This window comes from Manacus candei, unplaced genomic scaffold, assembly GCF_025592945.1.
Source record: "Manacus candei isolate 608988 ecotype Guabito, Panama unplaced genomic scaffold, ASM2559294v1 h1tg000119l, whole genome shotgun sequence".
Taxonomy (NCBI): domain Eukaryota; kingdom Metazoa; phylum Chordata; class Aves; order Passeriformes; family Pipridae; genus Manacus; species Manacus candei.
In genome coordinates this window covers 3551886-3568349 of record NW_026138167.1, presented here as the reverse complement: position 1 = coordinate 3568349, position 16464 = coordinate 3551886, and the positions used below count along the sequence as shown (strand labels likewise).

General features: G+C 42.7%; 1 protein-coding gene across 5 annotated transcripts in view; it reads left to right on the top strand.

Moving 5' to 3' along the window:
• The window catches only part of NRG4 (neuregulin 4), a 44498-nt gene that overhangs the window by 16505 nt on the left and 11529 nt on the right, over nucleotides 1-16464 (top strand). For 2 of the 5 annotated variants that reach the window (XM_051770389.1, XM_051770385.1), the window contains exons 2-3: nucleotides 11440-11607; nucleotides 12622-12687. In XM_051770389.1, the coding sequence (XP_051626349.1) occupies nucleotides 12678-12687 (10 nt within the window). In that variant the 5' untranslated portion in view covers nucleotides 11440-11607; nucleotides 12622-12677. Of the gene's footprint in view, nucleotides 1-7585; nucleotides 7871-11439; nucleotides 11608-12621; nucleotides 12688-16464 lie in introns of those variants that run through there. The other 3 variants (XM_051770387.1, XM_051770386.1, XM_051770388.1) reach the window with 3 other exon arrangements.

Below are 16464 nucleotides of genomic sequence, written 5' to 3'. Positions count from 1 at the left end.
TAATGCACAGAATATCTGGTCAAAAACAGCTCCTTCAGAGCAAGTCTCAAACTCAGGATTTTTTTGGAAAACTTAAAATAACCTTTTCTCATTGCCCGTTTCAGTACATGATAAAAGTTCTTCAGAAAGCTATTTGCAGTCTTTTAAATAGGTTATTGCAGGGAAAAAAGGCAAAATATCTCAATGCTTACAATATTTAATACTTATTAAGATTATCAAGTTAAAAACTTGACTGCACTTCTGTTCAAAACAAAACGAGAACTTTAAAGAATGCAGTGAACAAACTCCAGCCACTCTCCTCCACAAAGACAAAACTCTTCTTTCCAGTCCACAGGCACCTTCATGTCACATATCCCAGTGGGGTCAGGGCAGCAGTCCTACATAACAAACATGCACGTAGCAGTCAGAAGTGAGGATCCCTGACTTAAACGGCAAGGAAGGTTGTTTCAGATCAATTAATTACCTGCATCTGACTTATTTTCTAGTTGTATAGCCACCTGTTCCCATTGAAAAAAAATACAGATTTTTTCCATGTGGCTACACGAAAAACAAACTCTTGACTTACAAAACAGAAAACGTACAAAAGTTAACTTTCCTAAGTATAAAATAAATAGAATTTAAAAATTACTTTTGCAGGTACTCTTGTCTGCAGGTAAAACATTGAATATAATACTGTAAATATCACCTAATTTTTTTTTTCCAGTGGTACTCCCTTTTTAAAGGTAGGAGAAAGCTAAGTTATTACTATTTCAATGTTTGCAATGTGAAATGTGACGACAACAAAAATGTACACATGCTCATGGTGCCAAAGACAATAAGACTTCTCTTTGCCAGTGTTGATCCTTGATATGCAGGTAAACAGAAATACCTGGATAGACCCAAAATGCACAAGACCTGAATTAACATCTGCTATGCATTACAGAGGCTGTGACAAGCTTGTGCTGGGAGGCAAAACTGCCAACGGAATTTTTTTTATGACACACATCCAGTATTATCTATATAACTAAGGCTTTCCTAAGCATCTATCACCATTCACAATGTTCTTATTAAAATGTATTTAGATTGCAAATCCTCTGGGACAGGACTTGTCTTTTATCCGTACTTGAACAGTCTACTGCTCACAATGAGGATCCCAGTCTGTTTTGCTTTAAATACTAGACTAGCACAAGTATTTTGTTAATGTAGAAGACTGAAAATATTCAGAAAGCACCATTTGTGTTCGTTCTGTGCTTAATTCCCATTTACAGTGCAGAATAAGCACTTCAGCTGTCATTCTAGTAACAGTTTTACCTACCTAAGAAACTCAAGATGGGGCCAAATAGTGATTTCACAGTAAGTGGCAACCAGATGGACAGCACACTGCCATATGCTCCCCTGTGCTCAGAGGTGGAAAAGTGAGCAAATGTGAATCAGAAAAAAAAAACAGAGAGCAGGGAGAAAAATCTCTCTGCAGCGTGCCCATTAATTCCTGCACACACCCTTTCCTATCGGGAGCACGCTCCAACTTCCCCGCTCCTCGCACCTTCGGAGCCGAATTCCCGGAGGCAATGATGAGGGGCAGCTGGGGAGCAGCTGCTGTCTCCAGCACAGTCCCTGCCAGGCAGGTCCCTTGCTGTGCCACAGCCAGCAGTGTTGCTTTCCTAAGGAGAGCCATTGTACAAGCAGGAGGAGAAGAACCAGCATCACCTCGGCCCTGACACAGTGATGGGAACACCATCCCTGTGCAGGGCCAGCCCCTCTGGAAGCTGGAACTCTCCCCAGTGCAGCCCAGAGGCTCAGAAACTCTGCCCACTCTGCAGCCTCCTCTCCATTTTTCTTTTTTGGCCCAGAGATAACACATGTCAAAAACTTTTAAGCAAACCTTGATGCTGCCCACGTCCTGTGTTGCTCTTTAGCTGGAGCGATCTGGCCATACTATAATGTCTCCAAGGAGTACCTGCCCTTTTGAGCCAGTCCTAAAAATAACACCTTTCCAAGTTAAACATATCTATCCAATTACACTACTGCCCCTGCTCTGAAAGTCCTTCTTCTTACGAAAAAAAGAAAAAACCAAAACGAAAAGAGCATTCAGATTTCTGGAGGTGGCAGCTGGTAACAAGAAAAACAGCAGATATGTGCAAGGAAAATCTTTGAGATTGATTTTTTTTTATACACTTGTGCAAGTAACGTGTGTACCTTGACCCATATCTCACTTTCCCCTTTAAAAGTTGTTTTCAAAGCTGTCTAGTTTTATCATTCCAGATAAGAATGTAATTATTTACTCTATGTGGGTTGTAAAATTCAGGCAGCTATTATATACAGAGAAAAATTATGGACTGCTTGCTGAGACACACCACACGCCTCATGTTTACATCCTGTATGTTTGCTAACTTTAATTATTACAGACAGGAGCTCTTTAGTTCATTTTAATAAGGGCTTTCTTTACATTTGTGCCATCAGCTAAATTGACTGGTAGTCCAAATGGTGTGCTTTTCTGTAAGAAATTATTTGATAGACTTGAACAAAAGCATTGAAGGCAAAATGACAAAATAATTCAATAGCAAAAGTCTCACCAACTTCAATAAAAGTTGCATTTTGCTATTTTTAGACATGAATTTTCATTTTCTATTAGTGGAAAAAGCTGGTAGGCACACTTAGATATCAGACACATAACACTTTCCACTACAAAGACTTTCACAACTTTTTTGAGAAGCTCTGACACTTGCCTCATCTGCAGGCAGCCTTTGAAGTTCCCTGGAATAGCAGAGATGCTCTTTGTCTCATGGCAATCCATTCAAGTTAAACTGAATGTTTTCCTATGCCTGCTTGCTTTTTTTAATCAAGTGTTTGGTGGCCTCTCAAAAAAAACAAAAAAGAACCCAAATGGGCATGAACTCCCTGTCCACAAAGGCTGAGCACCTGTACCTTGGAGAGAACAGAGGCAGGCAGGGTGCTGAAGCTGAAAAGCAGAGTGGCAGGACAGAAAGAAGGATGGAACAGGTCACACTTCACCCTTTATTTCCCCAGACAGAACACACAACCCAGAAGTCCTTCCCTCATTCATCAAATAACAACCTTACCAAGTAAGGCAATTACCTGAATTAGAAATCACCACTGAAGGCTCAAATCCCATTTAAGGATTTTTTTAAGGTCAACAGGGGAAGTTTATACCTCCAGGTAACATCATTAAAAAGAAAAAGCAAAATAACAAAAAAAAAAAAAGGGGACTAAACCTCACAATACCAAGAGGTTCTGTGGGAGAAACTAATTTGCAAGAAGGTTACTTGGGTTGAAATCAAAGCTCTTGAAAATTAGGAAGCAGCACGCTTAGAACAGCACATGCCTTTTGCTCCATTTGCATTAATCCTCTTCTTAACTGTTAGGATCACATACTATTTTTCCTGAAAACTGTTGGCTCTCTGATACCAGGGTGGCTCACAACACAGAACTGTATCTGCAGAACCCTTAATCAAACATCTGCTGACTTACAAGTCTGACTTTGCACCAGTATATTTGAACATACATTTCAAATGTAGTTTCATTTGTGTGTAATGCCACAGGGGCACGTGGGGCTTTACAGGATGCAAAGAAAGATACAATAATTGCCACAAAGAAATTGTAGTTGAAGCACATCAAAGAAACAATGAACCCTAGACAAGATAAAATGAAAGAATGAAAATGAGACAGGGAGAACCTGTTCATGCTGAAAATATTATTATTTTGAATAAAGCAAGGGATAAGCTGATACCGTATTCTATAATGCTTAGTCAAAGACAAAAGTATGATTAGAAAACCTCCATTGCTGCTTGAGTTTACAAGAAGACCTGTCTTCACTCTCCTCATGCAAAACCAGCAATTTCAACAGGATTGTATGGAGGTAACAGCTCATTGGGAACTCATAACTAAATTAAGAATTAAACCCTAATACATCCCACCTGTCACACCAAATCCTAAGCCCAGCAAACAGGTGGGCTGAACTATTCCAGAGGCTGAAGCAACCCTGCCACCTTCAGCCAGCTGCTGCCCACAGTGCACCACCCAGGAATTTGGTGGAAGAAAGGCTTTGATTCACCTTGGGCAGGAACCTCTAGAGCCAAAGAACGAACAACAGCCACGTTCTACCCCACAGAAACCAACTTTAACCATTTTTCTCTTAAGACAGCATTTCAACAAGTATGCTCATGTCCACCTATACTACAAAGATACTCCCAAAAGTACTGTCACAGAGTTCAGAAATTTTTTCCAAGTCAAAAAATCCCAAACTCTCCATTTTCCAACACGGCAGATTCCAGACTTAGCCCTCATATTATGAAAGCCAAAATGAGCCTGGCAAACATGTTTCACCAGCACACAGTATCACTCTAGAACCAGTGAAGAGAGGAAAAGTAGGAATCAAATCTCAGTCTTCCTCTCATATACCAACTAGCAATGATGATTCTTCAAATAGCATATACTTGACACTTCTGATGATAATACATGCAGCAGAAAGGACTCCAGCTCACTCTCCTATGTCAATATTGGTTCTGCAGTGTTCGTAAGGATTAAGTATTTTGACTGTTAGGTAATCCCATTGTCCAGGAAGCAGATTAGCTCAGCACCACTATATAGAAATAACACCTCGTTTGTTGCTCTGATAGAGTATGCAGATAGTTTTATACTGCATAGCACAATTCAATTAATTGTTGTGCTATTGCCAGGTAATGCAACTAATTTAAACAGATACTGATGATATAGGTAAATTTTAGTCATGTCAGGATCTCGAAGGGCAGTGCAGTTCCTCCTCCTGACTGGGACATAATCCCGTGTTCCAACACTGGAACCACGGACTTCATCGTGCTGGGGGTTTTGTGAGTCCTGTCCCTCTGTGCCCAAAGTGATCTGTGATGCAACATCACTGCAGAGTCAGCCTCCGCAGCACAGAGACCACGAGAGGAACAGCAGCTGCCAGGGACCCAGAGTTTGGGGAGTCACCACTGAGCCCAAGCTGCAGTAACAGCACAGCAGTACTGGGGGCCAGGAGAGGGGAAGTGTAGTGAGCATCTTGGACAGGGCACCTTCAGAGCTGTAATCATGCCTACACCCAACTAACCTTTGGGAACAGACACAGTGACAGGGAAAACAGCTACACTGCGTGCTATGTTCTGCACTTATGCTGTCAGTCACACTCTGAAAATATCTGAGCGGAGCAGCTTGCACTGGTACTCACATTGCAAGCATACAGAGCTCACATCTTAATTTTCTTACTGACCTTTTCATACACCAGTTGGAGTCAAGATCTTTATCTCACCTACTGCTCCAGTTCTGAAGCTGAAATAGCTGATGTGTACTCTTGCTACTTGTTCTCTTTGTCCACTGCTGTCTTTAGCACAATTACCACCTGCTAACCACATCTAACTTTGGGTGCAACTTCCACCTCTTTTCGCCCTTCAGGCAAAATCCCCACCTTGCACTGAACCAGTCAGTTTTGCAATCCAATGGGTAGCATCAGGACAGAGCTGCAAAAACTCCACTTTGCTCAGAAACAGAGGAATGAGTACGAACTGCTTCGGGAATGGGCTCTTGGTTCACACAGCCCCTTCCCTGACTGCAAGCACACTCTTCCTGCATTTAGGAACCATAACACGTTTGAAGAAGGACACACTTGCTTCTTATTCCACATCCTCTGTAACCGAGAAGTATTCCCCCCCTTCTCTGCACAGAGGAGACTGCCCCACAATACAGACATTGTTCTCTACATCGAGGAATGCCTTTTCCCGTATAAGATACTTGCTGCACAATGTTAATCGTGGTATCTTGTTGCAGAGCATTTATGTGCTACTATTGCATGGTCTAATATATAATCCCTACCTAATGTGACTGTGTTAGTAATAATCCTTTTACAAGTGTCCTGCAGGAACTTGCAGTATCTTCACAGGAGCTACCAAAAAATAACTATCAGTATTGTCTCACCCGATCCACACTTGGGTAATAATGTTACACAGCACATTAAAAGAACACAGTTTGCTTACCTTTCTTTGTGCAAATTCCAGTAATAAGTCTTGCAAAAAGAGTAGGATTCCTAACAGTCACTCCACAAAGCAGCAATTTCTGACTGTGTGCCTATGACAGCAGCCCTGTGTTCAGACAAATGAGCCTTCTCTGCTGTGGCAGAGAATGAGCATTCACAGCTGTAGACACCCCTACATCGTTACTCACTTTACTTCTTTTACATGTACCATCTTTGGCAGCTGTTACAATGGTGCCAGGTGTGCGCTCTGTTTAACACAGACCTTGTAGATCGGTTTGCTCTCAAACCCACATGTAAGAACCAAGAAATTCTGATGGAGACACATTTAGCAGAACCTTGTCCTGTACGTTCAGCAAGCTAACAAGCGTAGAAACCAAGCATACCCATGGACTATTCTCCTTAAGAAAAGTTACTGTGACATGCTGTCTTGTTACAGCTCATCAATCCTCACGATTTAGATTTCACCTCTACAAATATAACAAAAAAGGCCTATCACATTTATTACATTTTTATGCAAGGTAAACCAAAAAATCCCTGAGCACTCTAAATGGATTTCAACTTCAGAGAAGAAACTACAGTTCCTTTTCTGGTTGGGGCAAGCAGTGATGCTGCTCCGGGACGGGGGATTTCCAAGAAGTGCTGCAGCACCTTTACAGACCTGGAGCGCTCTCGGGGAAGGCACTGCTGAGGCACCACACGTTGGGTGGGTTTGCCCGCACGGAGAATAAAAGCGACTTTCACGCTGAGGCATCGTCCGTACCCGGGAGCCGCACGGCACAAGTTGTGCGGGGCGCGGGGGCCCTGCGAGCGGCGGTGCCGGGGGGCTGCGGAGCGGGAGGTGCCCCAGAGCCCCCTCGGCCCCTCGGCCCCCTCCCCTGAGGGGGTAACGCCGCTCCGGCCGCGACCCTCAGCCCGCCCGCGACCCTCAGCCCGCCCGGCCCGGCGGACCCCGCGCAGGGTCCCGAGCGCCCCCGGCCCCACCGCCGACAAACTTTGTCCCGCGCGGAGCGGCTGCCCCGGCACCGCCGGCGCGGGGGGCCCGCCGGGCCGCCCTGCCCGGCCCCGGGGGCGCGGGGAACCCGCGGCGGGCACGGCCGCGCCGGGACACGGCCCCGACCCGCCGCCCGCACCGGAGCACGGCACGGCCCCGCTTCCCGGGCACGGCACCGACCCGCTTCCCCGGCACGGCACTGCCCGCACCGGAGCACGGCACGGCCCCGCTGCTCGGGCAGAGCGCAGACCCGCTGCCCGGGCACGGCACGGCCCCGCGGCCGGAGCACGGCCCGCACCGGGGCTCCCCTCACGCCGCCGGGGCTCCCCCCGCACGTACCTGCTCTGCCCGCGCCACCGGCGTCCTGCGCGCGCCCCACGCGGGGACGGGGAGGGACCCGGGGCCGCCCGCGCGCGGCCCCGCGCGCGCCGCCCGCGCCCGTTCCCTTGGCGACGCTGGGCCGGCGCGCGCGCGCGCGGGTCGCTCCGCGGGAGCGCGGGTGGGGGGGGGGGCGCGCGCGTGTCACGCGCGCGGCGCGGGGCCAATGGCGGCGGCGGGCGGCGCGCGCTGGAGTACTACGGGCACGGCCCCGCCCCCCGCGCGCGACCCCCGCGCGGGCACCGGAGCGGCGACACAGCGCGACACAGCGCGACAGACCGCGGGACACACCGCGGGACACACCGCCGGACACAGCGGGACACACCGCCGGACACAGCGGGACCCGCATCGCCGCCCCGCGCGGCGCCGCCGGGGCCGGGATTGCATAACGGCGCCGGAGCGAGCAGCTGCGGGATTGCACCCTGCGGATTAGGGATTACGTTGATTCAGCAGATTGCCCCGTGCATGTCTGAGAAAGATTACAGCAGCAGAGTTAAGAATACCCCTGTGCTGCGGTAAGCCGTGGTTTAAGTAGAGCAAATTAACTCAATACAAAATTAAATGCACCAAAAAAAAAAAAAAAAAAGAGAGAGAGAGAGAAAAAAAAAAGGAGGTAAACCAACCCAAGGTTATGAATGTGCTTTAAATGGACAAAATAAATGGGACTGGAATTCAGGTTTTGAGTTATCCACCCTATGCTGTAATAGCAACCAGCTCTCTGGATAAATCTTAAAAAATCTAAATCAGTATAATGAACACTAGTTACATTTGATTCCTGATGACTACCATGTAAAAGTAAATATCTAAACTCTCACGATAAACATTTTGTATTAACTCAAAATTATTTAAGAGGCACCAGTCAATTTGATTCTGTCACCATGTGCTAAACTGTCTTCTTGTACAGAGTTTGTAACAGGGATTTTTAGAGTTCTGATCACTGGATCTGAGGTTACTGACACTGGGGAGCTGACATTGTGGGGTCACTACATCTGCCACTGAGGTATGAGTAAAAATTAACCACGCAGTGAGAACCTTTAAATTGCATTAATTTCAGTCGATTTCTTACAAGAGTTGATGAAACTTGGAACCAAAAGTGCCACAGAAGAAATCATCAAGCACACAGAATGAAAGAATAGTGTTGTGGGGTTTTTTTCCCAAGCTTGGCAGTGATTTTTTTTAATGCGTCTTGCAGAATTTATTAATTCCCCCCACATAAGCACACACAGGCTCGAGACTGGAATCTCTATCTCAAAATTACGAATTTGTAGTTATATTTGACAGAAGCTCAACTTTGTAGCTTTGCCAATGTCTGTATGAATATCTCATACAGTAGAACCGGGGTTTCTGATGGAAATCTGCAGTTGGTTGCAAACTGCTTGGGAAATTTTAGGAATGGAAAGTGTCCCCTTAAAGTCACTGTAACGTCTCAAATTGCAATTTCAACACCATGACAAGAGTTTTAGGCTGCTGTTGTAGTACATAATTAGTCCTAGGTGTACTTCAGTGGATAAAATCAAAACCTAAACCTAAATTTTTGCTGTAGGCATTTCTAAGACAAGAGGACTCAGTAATTTGTTGTCATCTCAGAAAACTGTAATGGAAAGAATTTTAAACAACTGTAGTCAAAAAAATTAACCTGTAAGACAAAGCACACTGAGATTTGTGAGCTATTTGTGACCTGCCTTTGCTTCTGCCTTTTGTTAGAATTCCCTGACATTGTGGCTGTCCCATCCTAAAAGAAACTTTCAGGGTGTAAATTTGAGTAACACATTGTCCTTATACAGATTTGTTGTAACATCTCACCTTGAATTCTTCCTTAGAGGGATCCTCATTTGTTTCAGGCAGTTCGATGGATTTTTTTTCTGACACCTGATGATTTTCTGTGCTCGGATCAGTTATGAGCTTCAGATGGGGAGGGGATGAGAAGTTACACCTAGGTGAGAAAAAACAGACTCCTTTTAACAAGACTTCAGGACAGGTCCTGGCTCTTGGAGGAAATAAGAGGTGTAGGTTACTAACTGCTTGACAGATACCAAGGACATATCTCAGAAGGAAAGTTATATTTAATTAGCTCACTAAGCAATTTTTGAAACCTTTTCTGTTCACCGTTTTCACAACACAAATATTTGAGCTCAATATTGGGGCAGAATGAGATTTTACTTTTTTTTTTTTTATTTTTAAAAAGAATACATAATGCAGTAAAATCTCATACTTTATGATGGCTGTAAGATGCAAAACTTAATCTAAATGTGTATTTGAAATAGCCACATGACCAAAATGATCTTTAATTTGTGGGAGTGTTTACATAGAGATTAATTTTAAGAATATTTGAATAACAAAGAACCATAAAACAAAGCCCAAATCACTATTCAGGGCTTGCTTTTTCTCTGCCTGTGCTCACTAAGACTTACAGTTACATTCTTTGAGGGGATACAGCATCTCATGGATGCTTGGGCCAGCTAACCAGTAAAAGTACCCAAACTCAAGAGGCAAAGCAGATTCTGATTTAAATATGTGGGGAGTAAAGCACACAGGTTCGTTTAAAGACAAACCCAGCGAGTTCAAAACATTTGTTCCAATATATCTCAGTATGCACAGGTGACTTAAATGTCTAAACTGTAACATTTCCAACAACATACAGCTGTTGTTAGTGCCAGTTCAGATGGCAAAGATGTGGGGGAAAGGATAGAACTGATCTGAAGCTTTTTTTTCAACGAGCTGGCACAGAGCAAAATAGGCTGTATTTTAAATTTCAGGTTAAAATGCTCCAACTGGATACACAGAGTAACTTTTCAGGAGCTCCCAAGATGCATGCAAGATACACAATTGAGCACTAATACAATTGGATCTGTGGTTTCTGTGAGCATAGGCTACATCTGCCTCTTAAGAGGAGACAGTTTGGAAAGTGGAAGGTAGAAGCACAAATGATCTTTGTGTTTCTAGTATGAACTCAGTGCACAGATAGGTTTAGGCAAGTTGGAATAGAGTTTAGCAACAATTTCTGTGGTAGTATTTCCTTTTCTTTAAATATATCATCCCATTTCTAATGAGATAGGGACTCCAATCTGTTCTTTTTAGGACACTTATACATACTCGAACCTCTTTTCAGAGTGCAGCACCCCAGAGAAAAACTCATAAATACATGACTACCTAATGATTTATTTCCTCTTCAGTCTTAAAAAAGAGAAAATAGAGAACTAGTGGTCCCATGGCCTTCCTCAGGCTGCCTTGTTGTCTGCAGTCAGCCTATAAACCACGTGTAGTACCCGTCACAATGAGAACTAGTCCAAACAGTGATGAGTGGCACAGCACACCCCTGTAACACACTGATGCAGCAGAAAACCTCAGCTTCCCCATGGGATTTTCTGCCAGATCACTGGATTTAAGCATCTCCTGAAAAAGTTCAGCTTACCCCCGGAGCAGCAGCAGAGACAGTGAGGTGCATACTGATAGTAAGATGAAGGAAAGGAGATGAGAGATCTCCTTTTTGCAGTAGCAAAACTAAAGTTATTCTGTCAATTCAAGGACTCATATCCTAATTAAATCTGGTACAGGAGCTAGTCTGAAATTTAGGTGATATATCCTGTTTATATTTTCTGTTATGAGAGCTATTGGATATCTACTGTTTTGTGGAACTTCCTGTGAAAAGGGAGACTAAATTAACAAGGACTGCTTGCCCCAATTAGATACAAATTTAAATCAGATTTTTGACTGCTGTGTAAAATATATTTATGATGCAATTTGTGTGAGTTAGACTATGTGAATATTTTGAATTCAGCAATAAACTGTAGTGCTGGTAACCATAGAAAAACATGCAAGTGATTCTGTGAGCATAATGGGGTGTTCCCCTATTCTGTGCTTTGCCTCTGCAAGGATGTTTGTCTTTGCTGTAACCTCACCCACATTGCACTGTATGTAAATGTGAAGCCTTTTTCCACAGCACATAAAATCCAGATCTGGACTGCAGGAGAAACCTATCTGCAGGATGATTTATTTCTTTTAAAGCCAGGATTTAAGTTCTGAAGCGACTCCTGTTCATCTGTCTCTTTGTGCAATGTTAATTGTTCTCGTTGTGCACACAAAGGTTGTGTATCTGAGGCAGCTCAAGAGGACGCCTTTGGGTGGGGACCTTGCTGTTACAGCCCAGTGTGACAGGCAACTGCCATTTCAGATTCTCCTGTATGGACAGGACACTTGAAAACTAGAGAAGCCACCTGAGGTCCCATGAAAACCAGAACTGTCTGCTCATAAAGTAAGTACAAATGCATTATACCTTCTGAAATGGGCCTCTGCAGAAAGTTGGTTTTCTGTTACTGAAAGCTGAAGGATAGGCAATTATTCCTCTAAAGCTGAGACTTTATTTTATTTGATCATTTAATGGGAAAAAGATTCTTCCTTCCAATATAGAGCAGTTTGCTTAAATAATTGCTTTACGTACACTTTAAAGTATAATTAAGAAAAAAGAGCAAACATGAAAAAATAGGATGATCTATTGCATTAGGCTTAAACATAACCTATTTGGTACAGTAAACCTTGACTATACCTAACAGGAAAACAGAATATAGCAAGGCTAGCTGGTTATAGAGTTGGCATATCTACAGAATAAGTTTCTTTTAGCATTGTCAAGTGAAGATTGGTTTCTGTCCAGGCAGAGTGTTTCTATTCCAGATTTTAAAGATCATTGTACAAGCCTTGACCTTGCTGAGTTCTGATAAATTCACAGCCTGTATTACTAATTCCACCTGACATCCAGACATGAGAAACACTCAACTGGAACACACAGACTCTCAGTGAGAAATGACAAATTGGGAAGTTCTTGTTTGTGGAATACAAGAATTCTACCACCAAGACCTTACCTGACTGAATAATCAGCAGTCTGAGGACTGGGGCAGTTGTGTGCACTGTCTTTCAAGGTGCAAACACCAATCTAATGAGTTGGCCAGACACAATCAATTAGATTGCCTAAATGCACAGGTATGGTGATTCTGAATAAGCATGGCAGTTTGAAAAAAGCATTCATTGTTTCAATATGCTTTAGTGTGAATTTGGTTTTACTCTGCCTTTAGGGATTCACTGAACTGGATAGCAGACCTGAATGTTTGCCATTAACTGTGAGTTAATGGAGCTCACATCTGACAGAACCTCACTGTCACAGTGCAGCAGACTCTTAGCAGCAACACTAAGTTGCATTCCAATAGCTGTCTCTTCAGGGGAAAAAGTCATCAGCTTTAAAAATGACATGCTCAACTTCCATGTTTGTCTTCAGGTGCTGTTTTAGAAGAGTAGCCTCTGACCAAGAATAAAGATTGTTGTCGGAATAATATGCGAACAGGTAATTTCTTCCAAGTCTTTACCTGGATACACATACATGTATAATTAGAATTCATTAATATTGCCTTGAATTTGGGAGCTGCCCCTGGGATTGTCACAACTGCTCTGTAGAGCTGCCATCCCTTACTAGAGTTCACCTGCTGATGGTACAAATTCTGTAAGGGCATGTTTGCTTTGATCAATCCTAACGTTTCACACTTTGTGACTGATTAGCATACAGTCCAAAGTTGCTTGTAAGTGAGGAAGCATCAGCCCCCTTTTATCTTCTGTCAACATTTCCCACTCCCCCCCCTTTCCTTTTTTGTGTTAGCAGACTTCAGGATTAGACAGTCTAGTATTTTAGCCTCTGGACTAGGCAAGACAGCTGAGTCAACATGTGGATTATCTAGGCTGGCTTGGCTCTTGGAGAGTTAAGGTGGTGTTGAGCCTGAATTTGTTTTTTTAATAGCTAGGACAGTCAGGTTACAACAGTTTAAATGCAAACAGACGAGATAGTTTAGGGACACAGCACTGTACCAGCTACCAGGAAGAAAATTAACTCTGTCCCAGCTGAAACCAGGACATGTGCATGTCCTCAAAAAGAATAATTAAAAATAAGTGTATTTAGAGCTTGCTATTACCCCAGCCAGTTTTAAGTATTGATAGTCTAGCATTAAGAAAGAACAACCTTGTTTTATTCCTCTTTGCTTCTCCTTCCACCAAATTCAACTTTTTTTAAAAATAACTTTGTGTCCTGTTTTCTCTTTAATCTCTCACATAGGATGTATCAAAATACATACATATATATTATGTACAACATACAGAGAGCTCTGTTAATTTAAAAGCTAAATCTTTTGTATTTTTTTAATCTCCAATCATCACTTGACTTGTTAAACTTTTCTATCTTGATTATGGAGTCTGAATGTAATATACATTTGACTTTCAAAGCACACAATTTGCATTTTTAGATTAATATAATGTATTGACCTACCTCATGAAAAATCATAACACATTCACCAATGCTAATGTAATTGGGTTTTGGCTTGTACTGAACCCCTTCTGATTCTCCAGTATACTCTTTTGCATCATTGACTATAAATTTAGAGGGATAAACTGGTGCTTTCACACCTTCCTATCTATAAATACAGAACTGTGGCTCTGAAATTTGCTGCAAGCTACTCTATTTCAGTACAGTAGGTATGAAGTACAATAATATCTATTTTTGTGTTACGATTTTCTAGTAATGATGTTTTATAGTGTTGAGCATCCTGAATTTTCTTTTATTGCCTTTTATAATTCTGACACCTACTTTATACTGTTTTACTCTGATAATTTCACTAAGTAGTAGCAAAGTATTGATAAACAAAATAGAACTAATGAAAAGCACAACAGGATGGAAAGAGGGGCACCTGATCTAGATGGACATAGAGGCTTCTTTGAGTTTCTCATCACTGGTAAAATTAAGGTTACCATTTTTCCCTCAGGACTGGAAAAAGTCTATCTCTGGAAGGAAATAGCCTATAGAAAAATTGTCTGTAATTACAATCAAAAAGGTTTCAAAGGCTCCCTGGGCACTTTTTGTTCTCTCTCTCTGCCTCTCTCACATTCTCTAATAGGCCTAAGACAGAGTGCCTGAGGTATTTTGCCAGAACAGAAATGCCTGGTTGTGCTGCAGAGCTGGTCCTTAGTACAGAGATCACACCTGAACAGGGATCATCCTCCCAGATGTCCCGAGGCCTGGGTGACTGGAGGCACTGAGGTTTCCTCAGGACTCTGCCACTGTGCCAGTGTGAGACAGGTCCATTTCTGCCTAAAGATGAAGAAAAGAAATAGAACCTTAAGGCAGGATTTTAAGGAGGTTAACAAATTCTCATTAATTCTCACGAGAACTTCTTTGCAACCTTTCCATGAGCTGTGTAAAAGAATTTTTTTGGGGGCCCACCTTCTATCATCTTGCTTTTCCATCTGGTAGAATTTCAACAGTTAACTCCCTCAGACACTTGATAGAGTTGAGAGCACGTTGAGAGTTTTGTTTTTCTCAGCTGTTTCTTATAATTGTGTGGATATCCTGATACACTGTTCATGTGTTCAGTACCCTCTCTTCATTTGTCAGAGGATTCAATTGAATGACACTCTCACAGAAGGCCCACTGTTAGGTTTGAATAGACTAAAATCAAATAATTTGTAGTTCTTGTTTAAAAACCTCCTTGTTTTTCTTCTGTGCCCATTTTATTCCTATTGCAATTGTACTGTTAGTCTTCTAATAGTGAACTTGCAGGAAATGAATTGCCAGTAGACAAGCACAGAAAGCTTCGGAGTTAAAATAAATTTCCATTTAACTTCCTACAAGGTAGGGCAGAACACACATTTCTGTGCAACAAGGTCAAACATGAACAATCTTTCCAGCCTTTCTTCTCCCTCCTCCAGCTCCCTCATTTATCTGCACACAGGCAAAAAGGTCCAGTTCCCATTTGGATGCACTTGGATAAGAGGAACATGGCACTGAATTCCTGTTGGGCGCTGGGGTTTAACTTCACCTTAAAATAACAGAAGGACTTGACTCACACTCCTACACCAGTATGCCATCACAGAAATGGAAGAATATGTGGAAAAAAAGGGAGAATGGAATTGCTGGAGATTGTCTAGAGGATAGCAGGATGCACAATGGTTTTGTTGCAGAGTTAGAAGTAGCTAAGCCTCTCTGCTACTCATAGAAAAGTCAGTTTTATTTTACATACAGAGCTGTAGAAACTCCCTCTAGGGTAGGATTTCTTATGGCCACACTTCTCACTTTTTTCTGCAGGAATAAAGGGGAACCCTAACTCTTTTTCCTGAAGGACAAATAAGAAAACTAAAATCTTGATTAGTCTTACACTGTATTTTGTATAGAACATGTCTTCTATACATAAATAGTGAGACAGCAGAGTTCTTATTTTCAGAGCTTCTGGGAGAAATAACAGCAAGAACACTTAAAGTGTGAGGTAACACATGATCCTCACCCTTGTGATGTCAGAAGACTGCTCTATTTTTGTTTTGATTGAGATACTGTGGTTTCATAAGATGGAAGAAATATATAAAAATATATATATGCATATATATATATAAAATGAATTACTGATGCATTAAATGTGTCATAAATATATGCAGTCCAGCTTCCAAATTTAGACTGCTTTCAGAAAGAGTGAAGTGGTACAGTTAAATATGCTTTTTAAGCATAAAATGGTCAACTGCTGCTACGAGTGCCAACATTAGTGTCCTGTATGGGGGTGTTATTAGAATTCCTAATTATGTTTAACACACTAGCAATTCATCCAAGAAGCCTATTGAGTCAGGAAAAAGCCTTTCTGAGGTCTGTGGAAATTACATTGTACCACATAAGTGACCCTTGGCAGGCTGTCTCCTCCTCTGCTCATTAAGAACTGGGGTGGGAAAACCTGACGGTGCCCAAGTGGGCTGTGATTCAGCTCTTAACACAGCCCTGAGCAGTCTCAGAATGTGCTGGCCCACACCTGTGACTATTCTGGGTGCATCTGTACTGGCTCTCACAGAAGGTAGTTAAGCTAAAGATAGTTTGTGCCAGTGGAACAGGACAAACCAGACTCCCCACAGGTCATCGTGTGGTCACTGTGCTCGGCACGGCCAAGGAAGGAACGGAGAGTTCAGAAGTTCCTCTCAGTGCCAGAGAAAGTTTGATTTATTTATCTAATTTAGGTGTTTCTCATGTGATATGGTGATAAATTAGTGATCTTTTCCACATATTGTTACATGAAACAGTTGTGCAAGACAGTGCTGTGTGCTG